The sequence below is a fragment of the Myotis daubentonii genome, chromosome 3, assembly GCF_963259705.1.
Source record: "Myotis daubentonii chromosome 3, mMyoDau2.1, whole genome shotgun sequence".
Lineage (NCBI taxonomy): Eukaryota > Metazoa > Chordata > Mammalia > Chiroptera > Vespertilionidae > Myotis > Myotis daubentonii.
In genome coordinates this window covers 190,428,003-190,451,582 of record NC_081842.1, presented here as the reverse complement: position 1 = coordinate 190,451,582, position 23,580 = coordinate 190,428,003, and the positions used below count along the sequence as shown (strand labels likewise).

The 23,580-nt window shown below is 44.1% G+C and overlaps 1 protein-coding gene across 1 annotated transcript; it reads left to right on the top strand.

The window, feature by feature from the left end:
- Window positions 1-6,211: 6,211 nt before the first annotated feature.
- On the top strand, window positions 6,212-8,442 carry LOC132229772 (olfactory receptor 2A12-like). The gene is made up of 2 exons (XM_059686236.1): window positions 6,212-6,230; window positions 7,493-8,442. The coding sequence occupies exons 1-2, from the start codon at window positions 6,212-6,214 to the stop codon at window positions 8,440-8,442; spliced, it is 969 nt and encodes a 322-aa protein (XP_059542219.1).
- Window positions 8,443-23,580: the final 15,138 nt, after the last annotated feature.

Sequence of the window (23,580 nt, the reverse complement as noted above, 5' to 3'; positions counted from 1 at the left end):
GGGACGGGACTGAGAGCAGCCATAACTGCTCCCTCTGCCCACCCTGTAGATTCCCTGGGACCCACCCCGCCCAAGCCCTGCAAAGAGGCATTTGCCGGATAGCCTCAGGCAAAGGCCAGATTAGCACCTCCCTAGAGGATAGAGGTTCTCTCACTGCAGACACAGCTGATTCTCACAGCCACTTGGCCCGGAGGTCAAATCCCCCCTAGTATTACCTACAACAATCAAGGCTTAACTACAACAAGACTGTGCACAAAGACCACTAGGGGGTGCACCAAGAAAGCATAAAAAATGCCAAGACAAAGAAACAGGACAGAAAAGACAGAAATGGAGGATATAGAGCTCAAAACCACACTTTTAAGGTCTCTCAAGAACTGTCTAGAAGCTGCTGATAAACTTAATGAGATCCTCAAGAGATCTAATGAGACCCTCGATGTTGTGATAAAGAACCAACTAGAAATTAAGCATTCACTGGCTGAAATAAAGAATATTATACAGACTCCCAACAGCAGACCAGAGGAGCGCAAGAATCAAGTCAAAGATTTGAAATGTGAAGAAGCAAAAAACACCCAACCGGAAAAGCAAAATGAAAAAAGAATCCGAAAATACGAAGATAGTGTAAGGAGCCTCCGGGACAACTTCAAGCATACCAACATCAGAATTATAGGGGTGCCAGAAGAAGAGAGAGAGCAAGATATTGAAAACCTACTTGAAGAAATAATGACAGAAAACTTCCCCCACCTGGTGAAAGAAATAGACTTACAGGTCCAGGAAGCACAGAGAACCCCAAACAAAAGGAATCCAAAGAGGACCACACCAAGACACACATCATAATTAAAATGCCAAGAGCAAAAGACAAAGAGAGAATCTTAAAAGCAGCAAGAGAAAGAAACTCAGTTACCTACAAGGGAATACCCATACGACTGTCAGCTGATTTCTCAACAGAAACTTTGCAGGCCAGAAGGGAGTGGCAAGAAATATTCAAAGTGATGAATACCAAGAACCTACAACCAAGATTACTTTATCCAGCAAAGCTATCATTCAGAATTGAAGGTCAGATAACTTCACAGATAAGGAAAACCTAAAGGAGTTCATCACCACCAAACCAGTATTATATGAAATGCTGAAAGGTATCCTTTAAGAAGAGGAAGAGGAAGAAAAAGGTAAAGATACAAATTTTGAACAACAAATATGCATCTATCAACAAGTGAATCTAAGAATCAAGTGAATAAATAATCTGATGAACAGAATGAACTGGTGATTATAATAGAATCAGGGACGTAGAAAGGGAATGGACTGACTATTCTTGGTGGGGGGGAATGGGGTGTGGGAGATGCAGGAAGAGACTGGACAAAAATCGTGCACCTATGGATGAGGACAGTGGGTGGGGTGAGGGCGGAGGGTGGGGTGGGAACTGGAAGGAGGGGAGTTATGGGGGGGGGAAAGAGTAACAAATGTAATAATCTGAACAATAAAGATTTAATAAATTTAAAAAAAAGAAAGACCTTGGACAAGTCTTTTCACCTCTGAACTTCAGTGTCCTCATCCATATAGTGGAAATAACACAGAGCAGTTGGAGAATTAAGTGAAATGATGCCTGAGTCGGGCACATGAAGGTGTATAATAAACGCCGGTCCCTTTCCCCCTTTCCTTCCCTAACCCCAGAAGAATGTGTATCTAGCAGAAGCCCCAAAAGAGCCTGCTGCCCTCAAAAGTTGCTGCTCTTGCCCGGCCAGTGTGGCTTAGTGGTTGAGCGTCAAACTATGAACCAGGAGGTCACAGTTGAATTTCCGGTCAGGGCGCATGACCCGGCTGCAGGCTCAATCCCCAGTGTGGGACGTGTAGGAGGCAGTTGATCAATGATCTCTCTCATCATTGATGTTTCTCTCTCTCTCCCTCTCCCTTCCTCTCTGAAATCAATAAAAATATATATATTTTTAAAAAGTTGCTGCTCTTGTATCTGGATGTGTTAGCCAACCACCTCCCCCTCCACATGTATCTCTGTTCTTCCCACCCGAGAGGCCTCCCTGCCTCTGGTCTGGCTTGTGTCAGGTCATGACACCAGGTTCAGCATTGGGTGGAAGCACAGCCTGTGTGGCCCGACAAAACCGCGTTCAGCATCCCAGCTCTGCAGAGCCCACTTAAGGCTCCAAGCTTCCATTTCTGTGTCTGTGAAATAGGGATAGTACTGCTATGAGGATTTAGTGTATATCAATATCTGGCCCATGATGACTACTCAAAGTGAAAACAAACCCAATGGCAGGCATTATTATGATACAGGGAGCACAGCTCCATTTGACAGCGAGGAAGCTGAGGCTCTGGGAACTCAGTGACTTGATCAGATCGCAGTGACCAAGTCTGTCTGATGACAATCGCTGGGTCTCTTGTGCTCAGTTGCTTCCCCAGAGTTTGCTCTTGCTGAGCGGAAGGGCGGGGCCATCCCTGTGCTGTCAGCGGGAAGTGTCTGCAGGGGCTGCAGCCTGGAGTTAAAGATATTGGAGGCGGGTGAGGATCCAGCTTGGGGACGGTGGGCAGGATCAGGGCACAGGGGCTTATCAAGAGGAGAGAAGGCGACTCAGACAGCCCCACACACCCTCATAAGGAAAAGTAGCGCAGGTAAGGGCTACTGTGTTGTAATGCAGACGGGATTCTGGAGAAGAGAGAAATGGAAGGGTGGAGGGCAGATATGGGGCAGAGGGGAGCTTTAGAGAGCATATCATTGATGTCAGCGGAGAACAGTACTTGCTTTCAGCTCAGTACAAGGCAGGCTGGGAGGTGACGACCCGGAGTGGGGGTGCCATGGACTGGGGCAGGGTCTCACTCTGAAGGCAGCATCTGCATGGGGTGTTGGGGAGGTTGCACATTTCAGAAATCCATGTAAAGTGTGCTCTGGCAAGAGTGGGTGAGTGAAGGCGGCCACTGCCCCAGAGGTGCACCTGCTCCCTGGACCCAGCTCCAGGCCCCTCTCTGACCCTCGGATTCTATCTTCAGTTTCCATCTCTTTCCAGTCTGGTGCTACTCTGCCCTGCCGCTCTGGTCCTCTGTGTCCATCTGTGTACGCTGATCCTTCCTGATGTTCCTCTGCGTCTATTCTGCCCAGTCTGGGTCTCTCTGGTCTACGCTCTAGTCCATTTTGGCTGCCTGTAGGTGGGGATCTGCCACCTCAGACCCCGCTATGCACCTGCTCTGTCTTCAGTCTTCCAGGATCTCCGGATCCTGCCAGGCTTTCATGGCTCACCCCATCTGTCCCCTGGCCCGGCAGACCCCTGGCCCTCAGAGGAGGATACACCCGGCTACCCCAGAACCAGTGCTCTCTCCTCTTCCCAGGCAGCACTGAGAATTCCAGGGGCTGTGGACATGGCAGGCCACAGGGAAGAGCTAGTTCTGGCATCACCTGCCTGGCCTCTGACCTTCCCCTCATGCAGCTCGCTGTGAAGAAGGAGACCATGGTAGGGAGGGCAGAGGGTGGCAAGCAGCCTCAGGGAGGGTCAGCATATGGCTGTGTCGCTGGGCACGGAGTGGGCACCAGCAGCCTGGCGTTAGTGCCTCCTTGCACCTGCTTGGCCTGGTCAGCTGCCTGGTCAGCTGCCTGGTCAGCTGTCACTTCACTTTTTGGTCAAAATTTCCGGTCCTCTTGCCCCCTTTTATTTCAGTTTCTACCCTGGAGGAGGCAGGAAATGAGAAAGCAAGTGAGGAGGTAAGTGGCAGAGGAAGAGGAGGACCTGTGTTCAGGCGGTCAGTCCAACCACATTCTCACAGAGGCTCAGAGAGTGTCACCTGGTGGTTATGAGCACAGGCACTGCAGTTGGCTACCACTGTGTCCCCGGGCAAGTGTGTCACCGCTTTCCTTATGTGTAAAACGGGGGTAGCGATCATGCCTGCATCACAGGGTAGCTCTGTGCAGGCTCGTGTTCAGCGTGTAGGCATTCTGGTACAACTTCTGTTTCCTATGACATGTGTTTGTTCTGATTGGAGGGTGCCCACAATTATTGTTAAATATTTCAACCAGCACCCCAGTTATGGGGATAAAATAAAACAGGTCATAGTGCTTGGCACATAGTAAGCTGTTACAGCAATAATAATACTATAATGTATTGAATTATTAAAGTAATTATATTATTATATATAATTGCACATTATTGTTATTCAGTTGTTGAATTTATTATTTAAAATAATATTCTATATTATTATTTATTGGCTTGGATAGAAGTTGAGAGAAATGCTAGAGAGATTCATGACCATTGGTGCCAACTCTCAACCTTCCTCCCTCCACCAACCTGTGCCCTGATTTCTCCTGGGACTTGTGACCTCCAGACACACATCATTTTCTCCAGGTCTCTGAGGAACAGGAAGGAAAAGCATAGGAAGAGAGAATGTCTATACTCGTCTTTTCTCTCTCTCTCTCTCTCTCTCTCTCTCTCTCTCTCTCTCTCTTTTTTCCCCCCCACTAGGTCTCCTGGTCAGAATAGACACACAGTATTTATTGGGTCTTAATATGTGCCAGGCTCTGTATTAAGTAATGAGGTTACAGTGGGAAACAATAAAATCATGCACCTTCAAGCTGAGCCACTCAGTGGGGATGTGCTCGACTTGTGGAATTTCCAAGTTAACGCGGGCTTGCTGCCTTGAGCTCAGGCAGAGTCCAAGGAACTGACCTGGGATCCATCTTCTTCCCAGGCCTCCTCTCTGCATGTGGTATCTTGGGCCGCTGTGACGCTTTCTGCTTCAGCTCTTGCAGTAGCTGGAGATTTTTCTAAGTGTCTGGCCTGCCTTGGAGTCTGGTGACCAAAACTGGATCTGGCTTTAAGGAACAAAGCCAGGATATCGGTCTAACTTTCTTAGACTTTGCCCTGTAGACAATGGAGCCATTGAAAGATTGAACTAGTGGTCCCATCAAATTTTTGTTTTAGAAAGAGTGCTCTGCAAACCAGTGCACAGAATGAGCTGGACAAAGGCCCAGCTGGAGGACTGAGACAAAATCCGAGTGAGAGAGAGAGAGATGCCAGTGTCTGAACCAGATAGAAGGGGGATGGATGGGTATGAGAGGCACTTTGGAGGTGGTGGCAATGGAACCTGAGGACAGACAGGATGTAGTGGGATGAGAAAGAAGATGAGGAGATTTCCCCAGGTTCTGGCTGGTATGATTGCATTGATCTTAGAGATGCCATCAATTTCTTCCAACCAAAAATTCTTTGCCCTCATGATTTCCTTTTCCCTTTTGAGAATCCAGGCCAGAACACATTCAGTACATGGAGGACTCAGAGGAGTTGAGCTCTGGTTAGCTATGGTTTTGCTGCTCGTGAGAAACCTTACTGCAGCTGAAGAATGAGCGAGATTCAGTTTCTCCCACATGTTCCCCCTCAGAGTCTCATTTCTCCATTTGTGAGATGGAGATAATGATCCCTGCCCTATACTTCTCATAGAGTCATCATGAGCTCTCTCATGAGGCTCAAAGAGAGAATGAATGTCAAGGTATATTGTAAAGTACAGGCCAAAAGCTGAATTCTATAGTTTTAGCCCAAATGGAGGTACAGAGGCCAGGCTCCTCATGGTGGATAATGATGTCACCCTTTGTTTTCCCTCACGTGGGGTTTCTGGTCCCTAGACTGAGAGTCGGGCAATTTCTTCCCAGTGAAGAGTGTTTTCCTTTCAGGAGAGTTGGGGGAAGGATGATGGGAACCCAGGGCTCCAGGGAGCCCAAGTTTCCCACCAGGGGTCCTGGTTGCCGAGCAGCACCCTTGGACACATGCCGCTGGTTTAGAGACAGTGAGTTCCACTTGCCCTCAGCCTTCGTGTGTGTTCAACCAGGTCAAACACCCTTTATCATCAGACTCCTAAAGAGCAAGCCATTCATTGGCTGTGTGTAAAAAAAAAAAAAAAAAAAAAAAGTTAGAAATGGCAGCACATTTTTTGATTCTTGGCCCTCAGGTAGAAGATTCTCATATCTTTGGGATTCTTCTTCCCAGGAAGAATGTGGCTTGCAAAGTAGGTATTTTTATTTCTGTTTTCCAGGTGAGGAAACTGAGGCCTACAAAGTGAGCTAACAGCCCAGAGTCACATAGCAGATAAAGCCGGAGCTGGGATTCCAGCAGAACTCGCTGTCTCTAACCCCACGCCCTTTCCATGCTGCTGTGTGGTTTCTCTCCCTTCGAGAAGACCAGGCCCAACCCATTGTACTTTTTGCAGAAACTAAGGCCAACCTGGGGAGACAATGCAACCTTTGGTGAAAGGTAGGAATTTAATGAAAATAGTTATCTGCCAGCTACCTAAAAGCTATTGAGAAATCTCTGAGAAGGTCCTAGAAAAATACCTAGCATATATAGGAAGTTCAAAGTGTATTCAGTCTTTTGGCCAAAGTCAAGAAACCATCTGATGCATTAAATGTAGACACTGGTTCTTATGAAGACTCGTTCATGATGTTCCAAAGGAGAACAAGCAGACTGCAGAACAAGTAGGTTGAGTCCGATAAATTGGAAAAGGAGTAATACTGACAGCATTGAGATTGCTCCCATTCCCTAAGGACCGATGATGCACATGACATCTCTTCAGTCAGGCTGTCCGCCCCCTATTCCTCAGGAAGAAAGAAGGCTTGGGCCACTTAAGTTGAGAAAAACCTAAGAGTCAGTAAGAGGCTAAAAAAAATGAATGAAATGCTCAGAGAAGCAAGAATGTGGGCATCTGGGAGAATGAAAATTGTGGTCATCATATATGATGGAGTATCTCTGGATGTTTCCTTGGGTAATTTGGACCTGAATCTCGGTCCTGTGTGTGGAGAACCATCCAGAAATGCAGCTAACATTTATTACGCACCTAACATTTATTAGGCCTTCTGTGTGATGCTTTTCATGCCAAAATATCACCCAATCCTTGCAGCAAACTTGTAACAAAGCAACCATTATTCTCATTTTGTATTTGAGGAAGTAGTCTCAAATGGATAGAATGCTGGGTAAAGGGTTTGCTCAAGGTCATTTATTCAGTAAATTATAGAGCCAAGGATTTAGAACTCAGCATTCCTTCTCATACTCCATGGCCTGCGATGGGTAAAATTAGAGTGGAAAATAAATTGATGTCTTCAACAGGACCAAGTAGGTCCTCTCACTAAAATTTGCCAAATGTCATAGAGTACGTACCCTAATATTTATTTCTAAACACCTGGTTGCCTAACTAAGGAGAAGAGGATACTAAGGGGAAGTAGAGATCAGCTAGTCCAATGCCTTCATTTCACAGCTGAGGAAACTGAGGCTTAGATGGGTAATTGCTGGTGGGTCAGAGGCAAAGTCTAAATCAGATGTGAAAGCCCTTTCTTCTTCATAAATTTCCTGGGAGTGGTGGCAATAGACGAGCGGGTGAAATAGGCTATCATGCTGAGGGGGACCACGGTGTTTCATCAAAACTGGACACTGACCACTACCCTGACCCCATCAGTAGCCCTCACCCTAGTGCATAGTTTAGTAATCCTCTGTCTGAATCGGTGCCTTTCTTTTTCCTTTAGAAGTAGAACACAATGCAAAATCTAACCAGTCCTATGTGACTGAATTTATCCTTCTGGGCTTCTCCTTCAGCCCCAGGATCATGCCTCTGCTCTTCTCAGCCTTCCTGATGACCTACCTGTTGATTATTCTTGGCAACAGCTTAATCACCATCCTCATCTGCCTGGACTCGCACCTCCACACACCCATGTACTTCTTTATTGGTGTCCTTTCTATGTTGGATCTTAGCTACACCACTACAACTGTGCCCCAGATGTTGGCACATATGGCCAGCCAGAAGAAGACCATCTCTTTTGCCAGCTGTGTAGCCCAGATGTACATTTTCTTGGTGCTAGGCATCACCGAATCCTGGCTTTTTGCCATCATGTCTATAGACAGGTATGTGGCCATCTGCCACCCACTCAGGTACAAAGTCATCATGAGTCCGTGGCTGTGTGGGGTAATGGTCATTTTCTGTGGACTCTGGGGTGTCATCTCTGCTCTTGTCTACACTGTGTTTGCCATGCGACTGCCCTACTGTGGCCCCAACAAGATCAACCATTTCTTCTGTGAAGTCCCAGCCGTCTTAAAGCTGGCTTGTGCAGACACCTCAGTCAATGATCGGATAGACTTCATTCTCGGCTTTAGTGTCATCCTGGTTCCACTTTCCCTTATCCTTGTCATTTATCTCAATATCTTCATTGCCATCTTGAGGATCCGTTCAGGCCAAGGGCGGCTGAAGGCCTTCTCCACCTGTGCCTCCCACATCACTGTGGTCACCATGTTCTGTGTGCCCGCCATGGTCATGTACATGAAGCCTGGCTCTGAGGCCTCCCCAGAAGAGGACAAAAAGTTGGCCCTGTTCTACAATGTCATCTCTGCTTTCTTCAACCCCATCATCTACAGCCTCCGAAACAAGGATGTGAAGAGGGCTTTTCTCAAGGTGACAGGCTGGGGCAGGGACCCAGATTGAGGCCCTGGGAGGAGAGCTTGGAGACAGAGAAACAAGATTCATGATGCACAGCCAATGCTCAAACACTCATTCACATGACTCAGTAGCACCAGTACACATTCCCCTCAGCCTCGATCTCAACAATACAGCCCATGATTTAGCTGACAGATGGACACCATGAAATGTCTTCCAGGTGCATCAGTCTTTTAGTTCCCTTTTGTTCTAGAGCCTTAGTAGTTAACAAAAAATGGGCATCTAGATATTTAAATCTTTTATTGAGACAAAGGGAATAGGTTTGGGGGTATGCCCTGTGTCTGAATCTTGAGGAAGATTCATTACCTTCTGGAAACTGCACACATAGTATTAGGTTAGGTGGAGAGAAGGGCAAGGGCACTGACATCAGAGGGTTCCTGGCCCAGTGAGGAGGAGCAAGGAAATGTCATTGCAGTGGCTTTGTGTGCTTCTTCAGATATGCATATGGAAACAAGTTGGGAAGGCTTGCAGCCAGGTGCAATCTGAGCCCTCTGACCTTCCCAGACTCATCTCAGGTCACTCTGTTTCTCTCCTCATTCCAAGTAAACTGAACTCCATCTTTGCCTTGAATGTGCCATACTCTTTCCCATTTCAGGGCTTCGACATATGCTACTCCTTCTCTTGTCACCATTAACTCCATCCCACCTCCCTCCCACCCCATTATACTGTTAACTCCTGTTCATTCTCAGGTCTTGGCTTAAACTGCAGCTCCTCAAAGAAGCCTTTCCTTGAGCCCTCAGAGTAAGTTAACCTTCCAAACCATCCCATACCTCTCCCTCATAACAATAAAGACATGAGGAATAACATCTGGGTTCTCTGCTAGATAGCAAGTTTTACAAGGCAGGGACCATGATTGTCCAGTTGACTGCCGAGAGTGGAGAGTTGATAAATTAGGTATAGCAAAATGCAGGAAGTAGTGGCAGGTACAAAAAGGGGAGATAGTAAAAAGGATTAAATGTTGTTGTTCAGCTATAATCATTTGAGAAAAATATCTTCTTTTGTTATTAATAAACATGAATTGAATTAGTGGAGTATCATTTGTCAAACTAGCAAAATTTAGAAAAATGGTTATACTTAATGCTGGGAAGGATATAGTGAGTCTGAGCCACACTTTCATTGCTGAAAAGAATATCATTGGTTCTACCTTTCCAGAGAAGCAGTGTCTTCCACATAATAGACACTCAACATATCTGTTAAGTGAATAGTAATAATACTAATAATTATGGCTCTATTGGTTAAACATTTATGTGCCAACATAGTTAAGAATTTTACATATATTCATTTAATAAAAATATCAACAAATGGAAAGCATGCAACAGTCCTATATAATAAAAGCTTAATATGCTAAGTGTCTGGTCATCTGTTCAACCAATCAAAGTATAATATGCTAATGATATGCTAAGACTCCTCAACCGCTCACTATAAGGTACACTGACCACCGGGGGCAGACGCTCTGACTAGTAGGTTAGCTTGCTGCTGGGGTCTGGCTGATCGGGACTGAGCAAGACTAACTGGACATACCCTGGAGCCCTCCCATGGCCCCTCCCCAGCTGGACAACCTCCTACATCCCTCCCTGGCCCTGATCATGCACCTTGGCCTGGCCTGAGCCCTCTTGCAATCCAGGACCCCTTGGGGGATGTCAGAGAGCTGGTGCATGAATTCGTGCACCAGGCCTATACTACGTACCATAAATCTTTACAGGGTCTATGTACTTGGGTCCAGAAATTTTACTTCTAAGGGTTTGTCCTAAGAACAAAATCAGAAATGCAAAGTTTTATCTACAAGTGTGTTCATCAAAGAATTATTGGCAACAGCTGTAAATAAGCTATCTTAATTTTAGTAAATATTATCTAACCAATACTATGTACTATCATGTTTTTGAAGCAACATTTAATTACATTGAAAAGTATGATATAATGTTAGCTGGGGAAAATCTAGATTTAAAATTGTGTACATAAGGTTAAGCCAAGTTTTATAAAATATTCATACATTCATTTTTAAAAGCCTGAAAGGATATGCAGCTGACTCTTGAACAATGCAGGAGTTAGTGGCACTGACCTCTGCAGAGTTGAAAATCCATGCATAATTTTGACTCCCCAAAAATGTAGCTACTAATAGCCTACTGTTGACCAGAAGCCTTCCTGATAACATAAACAGTCAATTAACATATATTTTGTATGTTGTATGTATTATATATTGTATGCCTATAGTAAAGTAAGCTATAGAAAAGAAAATGTTATTTAAAAATCATAAGGAAGAAAAATCCATGTACTATACTTATTGGGAAAAAATCCATGTATAAGTGAACCCATGCTGTTCACACCTGTGTTGTACAGTTGACTAGGGTCAACTGTATATTAACATGTTAACATTGGATACCTCTGGGTAGTAAGATAAGTAATTTTTTATTTTTGGTCATATTTTAGTCTGTAAAATTTCTACAATCAGCATATTTTGTTTTTTTCTTTTTTTTTCAGGAAGAAATAAAGTTTACTTGAAAAATATTTGTTGTCCTGTCAGGAAAAAAGAAAGCTAGCCATGATGTTGGCGTCATACATTATTCATCAAACATTCATTGATGCTTACTGTATGGCAGGCCTAATGTTAGGTCCTGTGGATGCAGGCATGGATAATCTAAGTCTCAGTGTAGTGGATGAGAGACAAGAAGTACTAAGACAAGGATGCTATCTATCTATATTAATAAAATATTAATTATTAGCTAATTAGACCGGACATCTTCCAGACGTCCTTCCTGACAAAGCTGGACCCGGGCGAAGCTGCCTGTGGTCCCAGGTGCCTGCGGCTGGCCAGAGGAGGGAAGCCTGGGCCTGGGTGCGGGAGCCGAGGCAGAGGCAGTTAGGGGCAATCAGGCCATCAGGGGAGCAGTTAGGGGTGATCAGGCAGGCAGAGGTGGTTAGGGGCGATCAGGCAGGCAGGCAGGCAGGCAAACTGTTAGGAGCCAGAGGTCTCAGATTGTGAGAGGGATGTCCCTGTGGGATTGGTCCTAAACTGGCAGTCAGACATCCCCTGAGGGGTCCCAGATTGGAGAGGGTGCAGGCTGGGCTGAGGGACCCCCCCCCCACGTGCACAAATTTTGTGCACTGGGCCTCTATCTTACCTAATAAAAGAGAAACATGCAAATTGACCATACCTTTGCTACACTCACAAGCCATGCCCACCAGCCACGCCCACCATCAGAGCGACTATATGCAAATTAACCCAACCAATATGGCGGCTGGCAGCCATGGAGCTGGAGTAAGCAGGAGGCTTGGTTGCCCCGGAGATGGAAGAAGCCAAGCTTCCCACCTGCCCTGGCCGACTGTAGCCTCTGCTCAAGGCAACAAAGTTTCAACTATAGAAGATAAATAAATCCCAGATACCTGCTTCCAGCCAGCCTCCACTGGGAGCTCGGGTGGCTGGGGGCCATGGCCAGCCTGCAAACAGCCATCAGCCCCTCACCCAGACTGGCCAGGCACCCCAGCAGGACCCCCCACTCTGAAGGGGGTGTGACCAGCCTGAAAACAGCCCTCAGCCCCTCAGGCCCTCTCTCCGGCTGGCCAGGCACCCCAGCAGGTACCCCCATCCTGAAGGGGCTGTGGCCAGCCTGCAAACAACCATCAGCCACTCACTCAGGCTGGCCAGGCATCCCAGCAGGGACCCCCCACCCTGAACAGGCTGTGGCCAGTCTGAAAATGGCCCTCAGTCCCTCACACAGGCTGGCCAGGCACCCCAGCAGGACTCCCACCTTGATCCGAGACACCCTTCAGGGCAAACCAGCCGGCCCCCACCCATGCACCAGGCCTCTATCCTATATAATAAAAGGGTAATATGCAAATTGATCCTAACAGCAGAATGACTGGGAATGACTGGTCACTATGACACACACTCACCACCAAGAGGCAGACGCTCAATGCAGAAGCTGCCCCCTGGTGGTCAGTGTGCTCCCACAGGGGGAGCTCTGCTCAGCCACAAGCCAGGCTGATGGCTGCCAGTACAGCGGTGGTGGTGGGAGCCTCTCCTGCTTCCTCAGCAGCACTAAGGATGTCCAACTACAGCTTAGGCCTGCACCCCGCTGGCAAGTGGACATCCCCCGAGGGCTGCTGGGCTGCTAGAGGGATGTCTGACTGCCAGCTTAGGCCCAATCTCCCAGGGAGCGGGCCTAAGCCAGCAGGTGGACATCCCCCGAGGGGTCCCAGACTGCGAGAGGGCACAGGCCAGGCTGAGGGACCCCCCCGAGTGCACAAATTTTTGTGCACCAGGCCTCTAGTTATATATATAAAAGCCTAAGCAACCAAACGACTGAATGACTGAACAACTGGTAGCTATGACATGCACTGACCACCAGGGGGAAGACACTCAATGCAGGAGCTGCCAAGCTGTAGTGACTTGGCAGCTGTGGTTCTTGAGTCATGCACCAGGAACAAGAAAGGAGGGAGCCCGATTCTGGGGTGCATCACCCGAGAACTGCCCTCTCTTAATCCAGAACCCCTCAGGGGATGTCAGAGAGCTGGTTTTGGCCCGATCCCCACAGGCCAGGCTGAGGGACCCCACCTGCTGGAGGGACCCTGCTCACTCCGCAGACGACCTTTGAGCCGTGGCCACCCCAGGTGCAGCTGGCCAGGGAGGGACCCTGGGAGGTTGGCTCCAGGACGTGTCCAGCCCATCTCACCCAGTCCCACCCTGCCAGCCACCTTCTAATTAATTTCCTTTCCATGTGCATGAATCCGTGCACCAAGCTTCTAGTAAGATAATAAATGTATTGCTGGAAATACTCTGAAGGAGTGTTTGGCCTGGCTTCACAGATGAGGCCATGTTTCTGCTGGGTGTTGGAAGCATAAGTACAAATTTTATACTTAGAGAAAAGGGCAGGGAGCAGGAGTGAGGGGATTCCAGACAGAAGAGACAGGGTGTTGAAAGCCTAGAGCCATGGAGATTATGTAGAATGAACAGGATATGTGGGATACAGACTCAGGCAGGAGAGAGTGGGTGTGACAGATAGGATCTTTGTTAAAGAATTTAGGGATTACCTCCTCTAGACAAGTATTTTCCAAGGACTGTTATAAATTCCGGTTCTATGAAACATTCTGTAATGAAAATATTCCTTGTCCAGAAACATTGTGAAGCCTGATCTCGTCATGCTTCACAGTGCGCAATAGTATGTTAAAGTCTCTGAGAAGTCCAATAGTAATAAGCAAATAGATAAATGAACAATTAAAAACAAGGAAAACACCTGTGCTAATTCTATTTAACACAATATTTACCGTACTTGTTGGACCACTGAACCCTTTCTTCATCGAATATTAATTAGCAAAATAAAGTAGTATTTTCTAAAAATGTATTTTGAGAAATGCTATGATATGCTTGAATAGATTTGGCGGGGGGGGGGGGGTACACAAAAATATGAAGTGACTAAAGTATACCTCAAATCTCACCCCTCAGAATTAACCATTCTGAATATCATTGTACATGGTTTTATGTCCCTATGTATCACTTGACATACTGAGATCATATTTATTTTAAATTTCTATTTATTTAATTAAAAATTATCTTTATTGTTGAAAGTGTTACAGATGTCCCCCCTTTTTTCCCATTGACCCCCTCCACCCCACCCAGGCCTTCACCATACTATTGTCTGTGTGAGATCATATTTAAATATTATTTTATAACCTTTCATCATGACCTATATGTCTCTTACACACTTATATTTTCCATAATTTTACTTCACTGTGCCTCAGTGTATTTTTTACCTCAAGTGAAGGGGGAGTGACCAGCCTGAAAACAGCCCTCAGCCCCTCAGCCCCTCTCCCAGGCTGGCCTGATTTTCAATTTACTAAGTTTTCTGTGCAGTTGTGTTTAATTTGCTGTGAAACCCAGAAATGAACTCTCAATTATATTTTTAGTTCTACAATTTCAATTTTGTGGGGTTTTTTTAGTTTCCAAGTCTCTGCCGAAAGTCTCTGTCTTATTGAAGCACAGTTATTTTAAAGTCTCTATCTGAAAGTTTCAACATTTAGATTTTTCATAGGTCCATTTCTAGTGCCTCTTTTTTTCTCTTAATTTTGAGTAAATTTTTATTGTTCTGCTTCCCTGCTGATTTTTTAATTAAATTCAGAGCACTGTGTACATAAAATGTATAGATAATTTGAGGCTCTGGTGAAGTTATATTCCTTCGAGTGGACTTCCGTTTGCCAGAATGCAGGCAGCTGGTGCAGTAGACCAAATTACGTCCTGGGTTCCGCCTCCAAATATCAACATGCTGGGGATTTAGGCTTCAACACGTGAATTTAGGGTGGGAGGACACAAACATCAATCCACAGCAGGTGGATTCTTAGAAGGAGGACATTTCTGTCTTTCTTTTCTTTAATCTTTATTGTTCGGATTATTACAGATGTTCCTTTTTTGCCCCCATAGCTCCCATCCACCCGGTTCCCACCCCATCCCCTGTCCTTACCCTCCCCCACTGTCCTCATCCATAGGTGTATGATTTTTGTCCAGTCTCTTCCCGCACCCCCCACACCCCTTTGCCCCCGAGAATAGTCAGTCCACTCCCTTCCTATGCCCCTGATTCTATTATATTCACCAGTTTGCTCTGTTCATCAGACTTTTTACTCACTTGATTTTTAGATTCACTTGTTGATAGATATGTATTTGTTGCTCATAATTTTTATCTTTACCTTTTTCTTCTTCCTCCCCTTCTTAAAGAATACCCTTCAGCACTTCATATAATACTGGTTTGGTGGTGATGAACTCCTTTAGCTTTTTCTTGTCTGTGAAGCTCTTTATCTGACCTTCAGTTCTGAATGATAGCTTTGCTGGATAAAGTAATCTTGGTTGTAGGTTCTTGGTATTCATCACTTTGAATATTTCTTGCCACTGCCTTCTGGCCTGCATGGTTTCTGTTGAGAAATCAACTGACAGTCATATGGGTATGCCCTTGTAGGTAACTAACTGTTTTTCTCTTGCTGCTTTTAAGATTCTCTCTTTGTCTTTTGCCCTTGGCATTTTTATTATGATGTGTCTTAGTGTAGTCTTCTTTGGATTCTCTTGTTTGGGGTTCTCTGTGCTTCCTGGACTTGTAAGTCTATTTCTTTCACCAGGTAGGGGACGTTTTCTGTCATTATTTCTTCAAATAGGTTTTCAATATCTTGCTTCCTCTCTTCTTCTGGCACCCCCATAATTCGGATGTTGGTACACTTGAAGTTGTCCCAGAGACTCCTTACACTATCTTTATATTTTTGGATTATTTTTTCTTTTTGCTCTCCTGGTTGGGTTTTTTTTTTTTTTTTTTTTTTTTTTTTTTTTTTTTTTTTTGCTTCTTCATATTTCAAATCTTTGACTTGATTCTTGGGATCCTCTAGTTTACTGTTGAACCTCTGTATATTATTCTTTATTTCAATCAGTGTATGCTTAATTTCTGACTGGTCTTTTTCCATTTTTTTGGCATTCTCACTAAGATCCTTGAAGGTCTCACTAAGTTCCTTAGAGGTTTCTAGAAGATTCTTGAGTAACCTTGTAACTGTAGTTTTGAACTCTATATCCAATAGTTTGCTTTCTTCCATTTCTTTCATTTGTGACATGTTTCTTTGTCTCCGCATTTTGGATACTTCCCTATGTTTGTTTCTATGCACTGGGTAGCTGCTAAGTCTCCTTGAGTTGATAGAGTGGCCTTGTGTAGTAGGTGTCCTCTAGGGCTCAGTGGCTCAGCCTCCCCATTCACCTGATGTGGACACTCTTGGTGCACCCCTTTGTGGGCTGTGGCCACAGTCTTGTTGTAGTTGAGCCTTCATTGCTGTTGGTATCACTGGGAGGAATTGACCTCCAGGTCAATTGGCTGTGAAGACCAGCTGTGTCTACAATGGAAGAGCTGCTGTGCAGAAGACACCCTTAGGGGGCAGGACTTGCTTCAGTGGGGCTTTGGTGCTCACTGAGTCTGCCCCTTGAGTGTGTCACTTATGGATGGATGTGAAGAGTTGTAATCTGGTATGGTCTCACACTGACCACTGGGTACAATGGCTCTTGGATCTCCAAGGAGGTGCAAAGTCAGCCACTACCTGGAGCCACCCAGCAGGAGCAACAGAGAGATCTTCAGATTCCTCCTCTTTGTATCATGTTTGGAAGTACTCAGATGAGGCCCAGCTGTGAAGCAAGGCAGGCTGCTGCTGGTGCCGGCCTTGGGCCTTCTTTTGATAGCTTTGGGGCTCCCTGACCCAGCTGCAACTTGTTTGACAGGTTTTAGGCTGAGAAAAGACAGGCCATTCACATGCAAAAGCTGCTGTGCATAGCTTGGGTAGGGTTATAAATTGGGTGGGGCGGGGTCTCAGGGAATCTCCAGGGCAGAGCAAACAGCAATGGCTGCCAGTCAGCCCTGCACCAGGGAGGTCCCAGCACAGGAACAATGACTGCTGTGAGCACCTCCATCTGGAAGAAAGCCGCCTCCGCACTCCTGCCCCAATGCCAGACAGTCCAGTTTCTCCCCATATGTGTCTGGGTCCCCCAGAGTCTCACCTGGCACTGGAGTTCAGAGCAAGCTGGAGCTTGTATCTCCCTCCCGATTAAAAAAGCAGCGCACCCAGGTGCCAGCCCGTTCTGCACCTCTGCACCTCCTACCAGTCTCAATGTGCTTTCTTCTTTACCCTCTAGTTGTAGTACTTGCACTCAGCCAGCTTTCCCATGGTTCTGGATGATAGCCGTTCTGTCTTTTAGTTGTAATTTTGATGTGATTATGGGAGGCAGCAAGTATGGGTGTTTACCTATGCCGCCATCTTGGTTCTCTCAAGGAGGGCATTTTCATTGTCTCAGTGCCTATGGCCAAATTTCTCCCATAAAGCGATTACAACATAAAAAAGTGATTCATTCTATATCTTAAAAGGTCATTCTGAGGCACATGGATATTGGAAAGAAGAGACAAGTTAACAGACCAATTTTATGGGCCAGAGAAGAGAAAATGACAGTTTTCGTAGGGCTGGAGAAGAAAATGCAGACTTCAGAGATAAGCCAGACACAGGGTGGTCTAGAAATGGCTGGATTTAACACAGTCGGTGTGCATTTGCTACTCAGAGCTCTGGAAGTCTTCATGTCAGGTTTTCCTAGTTCAGTGGAGAATTCAACAGACTTTGACTAACTCCCAGGAAAGGCTTCATTAAAGGCACCTGAGAGCAACCTGTGCTGTGTTCTGGGAGTCTCAGGTATGCACCATTGGCACCCCAGGCACAAGGAGCCCTCACTGTGGCATGCTGGTAGATATGACATGGTCCCAGTAGTCAGTGGCCATGCCTCCTGGGTTTCCCAGATCTCCTACAGTAATAATTGAGATGGTTATAATAATGATAGCTAACATTTATGGAACTGCCATTATGTTCCATGTCCTATGCTAAGAGCTTAGTATAACTCAAAACTCACTTAATTCTCACAATAGCCTTATGAGGGAGATTGGATTGTTAGTCTTATGAGGAAACTGAAGTTCAGAACACTAAAGGACTTAAGATAATAAGAAAAATATATGAAAATTATTTGTAGGAATTCTTTATTATTCTGGATACGAGTCTTTTATTATATTTTGTATTTTTAATTTTGATGAAACTCAGTTTATTATTTTTTATTTTGTGGTAAAGTTTGTTATGAATTTAATTTCTTCAAGACACATAGGACTATTCAGATTCTGTATTTCCTCTCATGTCTATTTTGTTATGTTGTATTTTTCAAGGAATTTGTTCATTAGCTGTTGAATTTACTGGCACAAAACGGGTCATAATATAACCTTATTTTTCTTTTAATATCTGTAAGACCTGTGTGATATCTCCTATTTCTTTCTGATATTAATAATTTGTTTTCTCTCTTTTTTTCTTTACCAATTAGCTAGAGTTTGTCAATTTTATGGAACCTTTCAAAGATTAGCTTTGGTCTCATTGTTTTTCTTTACTGCTTTTCCATTTCTATTTCATTGATTTTTTTGTTTAGTTTATTTCGGTAAATATATATATATTTTTTAAAGGCCTTTCTTTTTTTCAAAGTGCATTCAAAGATTTTAACATGTTGTCTTTTCATTATCAGTCAGTTAAAAATATTTTCTGACTTCCTTTGTGATTCTTCTTTAATATGTGAATTATTTAGAAATGTGTTGTTTAACTTCTGATATTTGGTGCTTTTCTAGTATCTTCTTTTGTTGATTTCTAATTGAATGGCATTGTATTCAAATAACATAATCTAAGATTTCATTCAATCTTTTGAAATTTTATGGGTCAGTATATGATCTATATAGGCGAACATTCCATAGGCTCTTGAAATGATGCTGTCATTGTCTATAATGACTCTTAAATACAAATTAGATAAAAAAGATTGGCATTATTGTTCAGACCTTTATTTTTACATTTTGTCTAGTTATTTTATCAATACTATGAGAAGAGTGTTACAACTGGCACTATGATTGAAATTGCCCCACTTTCACTTTAATTCTGTCAGTTTTGCTTCCTGTATTAGGCACATGCACATTTATATTATACACTTAAGATGTGTGTTGCCCTAGCTGGTTTGGCTCAGTGGATAGATTCTCAACTTACAGACAGAAGGGTCCTGGGTTTGATTCCGGTCAAGGGCATATGCCTGGGTTGCAGGCTCAATCCCCAATTGGGGGCATGCAGGAGGCAGCCTATCAATGATTCTCTCTCATCATTGATGTTTCTAACTCTCTCTTCCTCCCCCATCTTCTCTGAAATCAATAAAAAATAAATTAAATTGAAATTAAATAAAAGATGTGTGTATTCCACTGTATGGGAATTTTATCTCACTAACATTTAAAATAATCTGAATAGGACTCAGAGCCAAAAGGAGTGGCACATAAAAGAAAGCCTGTGGAAAATGTGATTGGGAAGAAGACTTGAAATAAAAAATAAAATTGTCTAGAGCCTGCTTCAACTTGGTTTTCGATATTTCCCCCAGCCCATTACGAGAACTAATATCAAGATCTAAGAATAGCCGAAACCGGTTTGGCTCAGTGGATAGAGCGTCGGCCTGCGGACTGAAAGGTCCCGGGTTCGATTCCGGTCAAGGGCATGTACCTGGGTTGCAGGCATATCCCCAGTAGGAGATGTGCAGGAGGCAGCTGATCGGTGTTTCTCTCTCATCGATGTTTCTAACTCTCTATCTCTCTCCCTTCCTCTCTGTAAAAAATCAATAAAATATATTTAAAAAAAAAAAAAAAAGATCTAAGAATAACGGAGTCCATGTGAGGTGATGTGCAGGCAGAGATATAACATCAAATGCCTCCACGTGATGGGAAATCTTTTTGATGCAGCATGATCTGCTTCACCTTCAAAGAGTTTAAATTACCTTCTCTGTGGCTTCAGCTCTATTTGATGCTCTATTAAATTACCTTCCCTGTGGCTTCAGCTCTTGCTTAAAATTTGTTCTTCTCCTTGGCTCCCTGGTAAACATTATGGCACTGGATGAGTAGTTCCTTAGCAGAGGCCAACCTAAACCTACACAGGTAAACTGAGGTCCTTCTTGGAGAGGACAGTGTGAGTGACTCTGAAAAGGGAACTGTCTGAAAGGACAAAGCTGCCCACCCTTAAATTTAGTGAAAATAAACATCACTCACTACAGAGCACTGAAGCCCTGGGGCTAGAAGGGGGATTTCTAGATCTTGTGTGATGGGGGCGAGGAGATGTAGATGGAAGGAAATTCTGTAGTCCTATACCTATACCATTAAGCAAAGTAAATTCTAATTCCATTGACTATTGGGATTCAGTATAGCAAATATTAGTTCGCTCTGATGTTCAAACCAACAAACATGCATCTGTGTTCATCTGCTTGATTGATATTTCAACTTTCTATCTCAGAGGCAGCTCAAACTTATCATGTCCAAAAGGAAATTTATTACCACTCACTTCAAACCTGTTTCCCTTCATGGTTTTCCCATTTCAATAAATGGTACCACCATCCACCCAATAAGCCGAAGCAACTAATGCTGCACATCCAATTAGTTACCACTAAACCCCATTAATTTTCTCCGATGTCCCCTTCTTTCCATCCCCACTATACCTGGCCAACACCTAACAAACTCTTACTTGGGTTCTTTTTTGTTGTTTGTTTGTTAATCCTCACCTGAGGATATTTTCCCTTTGATTTTTAGAGAGTGGAAAGGAGAGGGAGAGACAGAGAGGAACATCCACGTGAGAGAGACACATCGATTGGTTGCCCCCTGCATGCACCCCGACCAGGGCCAGGGAACCTGCAACCAAGGTACATGCTCTTGGCCAGAATCGAACCTGAGACCCTTCAGTCCGTGGGCCAATGCTCTACCCACTGAGCCAAACTGCTAGGGCTTACCTGGATTCTTTGTAAGACTCCTACTGGCCTTCTTTCTTCCAGTCTTATGAGCAAAACTGGCTACCAATCTTTCAAAAACACTAATCTGACCATCCAGTGATATACTGTTAAATATTTAACAATCAGCTTTTGGGAAAATAAAAGGCCTTGAATCCATTGTATTTTGTCCATTTCTTTGGTGTAAATACTCCTACCATGATCAATTTCAACTTACCATGTAATGTCACTGAATTCAGAGATGGAAAGAAATGAGCACAATTTGCTCTCATAAGTCAGCTCCAAAATACCACTAAACCACAAATAATACAGTTCAATAGATCTTTGATGCCCTTGAGATACACTATAAACCCTTCAGGCTGGCCTACAAGACCCACCATGATCTTGCCCTAACCATTTCTCTAGCTTCATCTCCCATCCGTTGCTGACCCCACTCCTAACCAATACTCACCTTGCTCACATACTTACTTTGTGCTTTGGTCAGTAAGGACACAGAGGGAAGAGATTTTCCTGGGCCCCAGAAAGGGGAGCTAAAAGGGTGGGGCAGGCATAAAAATGGGAAGAGGCCACAGGCAGGTTCGCCATCAGCTCAGAATTCAGTGGAATCCACCAATAACTGTAGAAGCGAGACAACGTTACATCATGGGATCAGAATACCTGACTCCTAGTCTTAGTTCTGTGTGACTTTTAACAGCTATTTCAGGATACTTGGGCCTCAGTTTGTCCACATCTAAAATGTGAGTTTGGGAATCAATACCTAAGAGCTTTCCAATTCTGACAGTTTTTCCCTATGAAGAACCTAAATGAAGCTCAAATAAGACCAGCAGAGCAGCTAAAACCTGAGTCCTGGTTTTGGCCTCTAGCTGCACTCACCTAGGGTCTCCAAAAGGGAGATGTGAGCTAAAGGACCAATTTACACCATCCTCATGTCGTTCTCATTCCCCAGAGTCGCACATTCCCTTTGGGGGCACATGCAGCCCTTCTCTCTATCCTGATTGCTCCCTAATTGCTGAACCTCCTCCTGAGGGATGGGATCCCTTAGGGCTGGGCGGCTCCTACGGTGACACTGGGAGCTGTTGGGCTGCATCCTCAGGGGCTCCTTGAACAATTCTGAAAACGGAGAGCGGCTATGTCGTTGTCCCCCTAACAGCAAAATGTTTCATTATTGGGCAATATTGATCACCTGGGGTATTTTTTATAAATTGAGCTTAATGTTTGCCCCACCTCTGCAAATTTCACTAATTATTTCTAATTTTTTCCTCTGCAAACATACAATACACAGTTCCACCTTTTGGGGTGGGGGTGGGGGAACCATGAAATATTTGATGAGATCTGAGACCTCTAAGGTTCCTCATGAGTCTTCAAGTTATACTTTCTCGGTGGAGTCTTTAGGGGTTTCTAGGTACAATATCATGTCGTCTGCGAATAAGGACAGTTTTACTTCCTCCTTTCCAATTTGGATGCCTTTTATTTCTTCTTCTTATCTGATTGCTGTGGCTAGGACTTCCAGTATTATGTTGAATATGAGTGGTGAAAGTGGACATCCCTATCTTATTCCTGTTCTTAGGGGAAATGGCTTTCGTTTTTGCCTATTTAGTATGATGTTCGCTGTAGGTTTGTCATATATGGCCTTTATCGTGTTGAGATATTCTCCCTCTATTCCAACTTTGCTGAGGATTTTTATAAAAAAAATGGGTGTTGGGTTTTGTCGAATGCTTTTTCTGGTCTATTGATATGATCATGTGATTTTTGTATTTCAGTTTGTTTATGTGGTGTATCACATTTATTGATTTGTGAATATAGTCTCAGCCTTCCATCCCTGGAACAAATCCCACTTGGCCATAGTGTATGATCTTTTTAATATATTCCTGGATCCGATTTGCTAACATTTTGTTGAGGATTTTAGCATCTATGTTCATCAGAATTACATTGGCCTGTAATTCTCTTTCTTTATAGTGTCTTTGTTTGTTTTGGGAATTAGAATAATGCTGGCCTCATAAAAAGAGCTTGAAAGTGTTTCTCCCTCTTGGATTTTTTGGAATAGTTTGAGGAGTATAGGTGTTAGTTCTTCTTTGAATGTTTGGTAAAACTCCCCTGTGAAGCTGTCCAGACCCGGGCCTTTGTTTGCTGGGAGTTTTTTTGTTTGTTTGTTTATTTGTTTGTTTTTTACTGCTTCTATTTCATCAGTTGTTATTGGCCTATTCAGATTTTCTGCTTCTTCCGGATTCAGTTTTGGGAGATTGTATTTTTCTAGGAATTTGTCCATTTCATCCTCATTGTCCAGCTTGTTGGCATATAGTTGTTCATAGTATTTTCTTACAATCAAGCTATACTTTTCAATCTCTTCCACTCTTCCTTAAATAACACAATTTCACAGGTCTCTTACTGATAATATATTTTCTCTGTATAGACAAACTCTAGTTTGTTGTTTTCCCTTTTAAATTGTAGATCCAAGAATTAGAAACAGTGTTCTGGGCAGCTCTTGCTCTCTTGCTTAACTTTGATAAATATCAGGTTTTTCAGTTGTAAATTCAGTTAACAGTAGGTGTTAAATTTTTGGCAGCATTTCAGGATTCTTATGGTTAATGTAATGTAAATGTTCTGGATTTCTCTGTGTTTAGAAATACATTGAGAGCTATGTATATCCCAGGGAAAGCTCCAGAATGAGTCTTCAGAATGGTTACCTCCATAGGAAGCAAAGTTCAGCACCAAGGATAGTTCCACCACAAGTAACACCTGTAGCTCACCCGTCAGGGGCCAGCCCGATTCAGTTCATTCATTTACCCAATATTTATAAGGCTCAG